Source organism: Zingiber officinale, chromosome 8B (assembly GCF_018446385.1).
Source record: "Zingiber officinale cultivar Zhangliang chromosome 8B, Zo_v1.1, whole genome shotgun sequence".
In the NCBI taxonomy this organism is placed as follows: domain Eukaryota; kingdom Viridiplantae; phylum Streptophyta; class Magnoliopsida; order Zingiberales; family Zingiberaceae; genus Zingiber; species Zingiber officinale.
Genome location: NC_056001.1, coordinates 85,541,802 through 85,543,674, shown reverse-complemented (window position 1 = coordinate 85,543,674; position 1,873 = coordinate 85,541,802). Strand labels below are relative to the sequence as shown.

At 38.7% G+C, this 1,873-nt stretch overlaps 1 protein-coding gene across 1 annotated transcript; it reads right to left on the bottom strand.

The window, feature by feature from the left end:
- Positions 1 to 563: 563 nt before the first annotated feature.
- LOC122016652 (membrane protein PM19L-like) lies at positions 564 to 1,577 on the bottom strand. The gene is made up of 4 exons (XM_042574025.1): positions 1,408 to 1,577; positions 1,103 to 1,322; positions 987 to 1,032; positions 564 to 901 (listed from the first exon to the last, which is right to left on the bottom strand). The coding sequence occupies exons 1-4, from the start codon at positions 1,523 to 1,525 to the stop codon at positions 806 to 808; spliced, it is 480 nt and encodes a 159-aa protein (XP_042429959.1). The 5' UTR covers positions 1,526 to 1,577; the 3' UTR covers positions 564 to 805.
- Between the last annotated feature and the right edge of the window lie 296 nt (positions 1,578 to 1,873).

Sequence of the window (1,873 nt, the reverse complement as noted above, 5' to 3'; positions counted from 1 at the left end):
ATAGCTTTCCACACATTCCACATGCAATATCTAATCAAATCACCATAACTACTTGTACATTAGATAGATATATCAAACAACAATCGCACATCTAACTTTAATTATATTGTCAGTACATTAGAATAATGTGGTTAAACCTAAGTACAAGCAAGACATCATTATCCTCCAACAATTCCCTTTGCAATCGAAACCTTGATCACCGTCACATTTTGAAAAGTAAAAAAAGAATAGTGTAGTACTAAAGCTATTTTTTAACAAGAGGTCATTGGTGTTTAAGAGTTTACATTCCAAGTTTAACCACCTCTGGTCGATTGCCAATTGCCACGGAAGATCCCAAAAATGGAAGCTGTTTTTTTATTTTTGATAAAGTGGGTTTTTTATTTAACAAATAAATTTTAAAATTTTAATTTTCAATCGTTCTTCCTTCCTTGCCAAGGAAAATTATATTTCTTTCCTTTCAAGAAAAATATTTTTATAATTGGTTTCCCTACCATCTTTCCCTTCCTAACTGTTTCTTTTTCTCGTAATTAACAAATAAACACACCCTTAAACTTTTGGCTACATATAGAACATATATGCTTCTTTAATCAAGTCAATTATCCAAATCTCTTCAAAGTCTAGCACCTCCAAACCTTGAACATAATTATCACCATATGGCTCAAATCCTCAGCCACTCATCCTCTTCTAAAAATCACAACGAAAAGGAAATTAAACATCACAAATGAAGATACAATTCTGAGAAACGCAAACATTGGAATTGGTTTATACAGAGATATATCACAGAATCACTAAGCATGAGTGCATGCTAAAAGTCGCTGCTAGATGCAGCTCCTGCATGGATGGCCCCTGTGCACAGTAGCTGAGTTCCACTCAGAATAATTGTGAAAGTTTCCAGAGTCCTCTGTCAAATTAACAAAACCCCATCCATTTAAAACTGGTTGAGCGTGCAGATCATGCAATTAAGATATATGTGCAGGAAACCTTACCAGGCTCGCACATCTCCAACCAATGCTGATCTCCTTGCAGGCCAACCTACATATTTCAAAGCCAAATCATAATCAATTATCAACGTTTTCAGTGATCGAACAAGCAATTAGCTTACCCCATGGCCAGAAGAGTAAGGCTCCAAGCAATGACTGAGGAGGCTGCTGCAGAGAACAAGCCAGCTGGCTTTCCGCTGCTGACATCCTGCAAACCTGCGAGTGAAGAGGCAACTCCGACAATGCCAGCGATGAGCGCAAAGATGACGAAGAACCCAGTGGCTAGGTTTCCGATCGGATAGTAGATCGGAAACAGCCGAGCTGGTATCGATAAGTCAGATGCTGCAAGTGAAAATAATGCATTTGTTATATATAGCGTGCATGATGCAGTGCCGTATATTTGGGGGGCAGTTGAATGGTTAGTTACATGCTTGAGGAGTCTCATTGATTCCATAGTTGAGAGCCCAACCAGCTATTACAGCTACAACAACATACATGAGGAGGTTGATGAAGAGGAGGAAGGATGGTAAGGACTGGGACGCCATGAGGAAGATTGAGGAGGGGAAACGGATGGAGTAGCCGAGTAGGAGATTTGTACTGATCGAAATCTTCATGCCTTTGGTGCATATTTATAGGAACTGGCTAGCTTTTGTGGTGTGGTGGGGCTGATTGTGAACATTCTTTGCTGAAATAGGGGTTTTATTCCTTGTCCCTTTGCCTACGCAAGGCACTTCCCTTTCCGAAGATTTCTTAAATAACATTTTCTAATTTTTTAAAGAAAAAAAAACTAAGATGATATATATATATATAGGAGTGATCTCCTGCGCGCCTACACAGTACCTGACTGTGCACGTGCGCAAGAGATCACTTGTTTTTTTAAATTTTTTTAATAT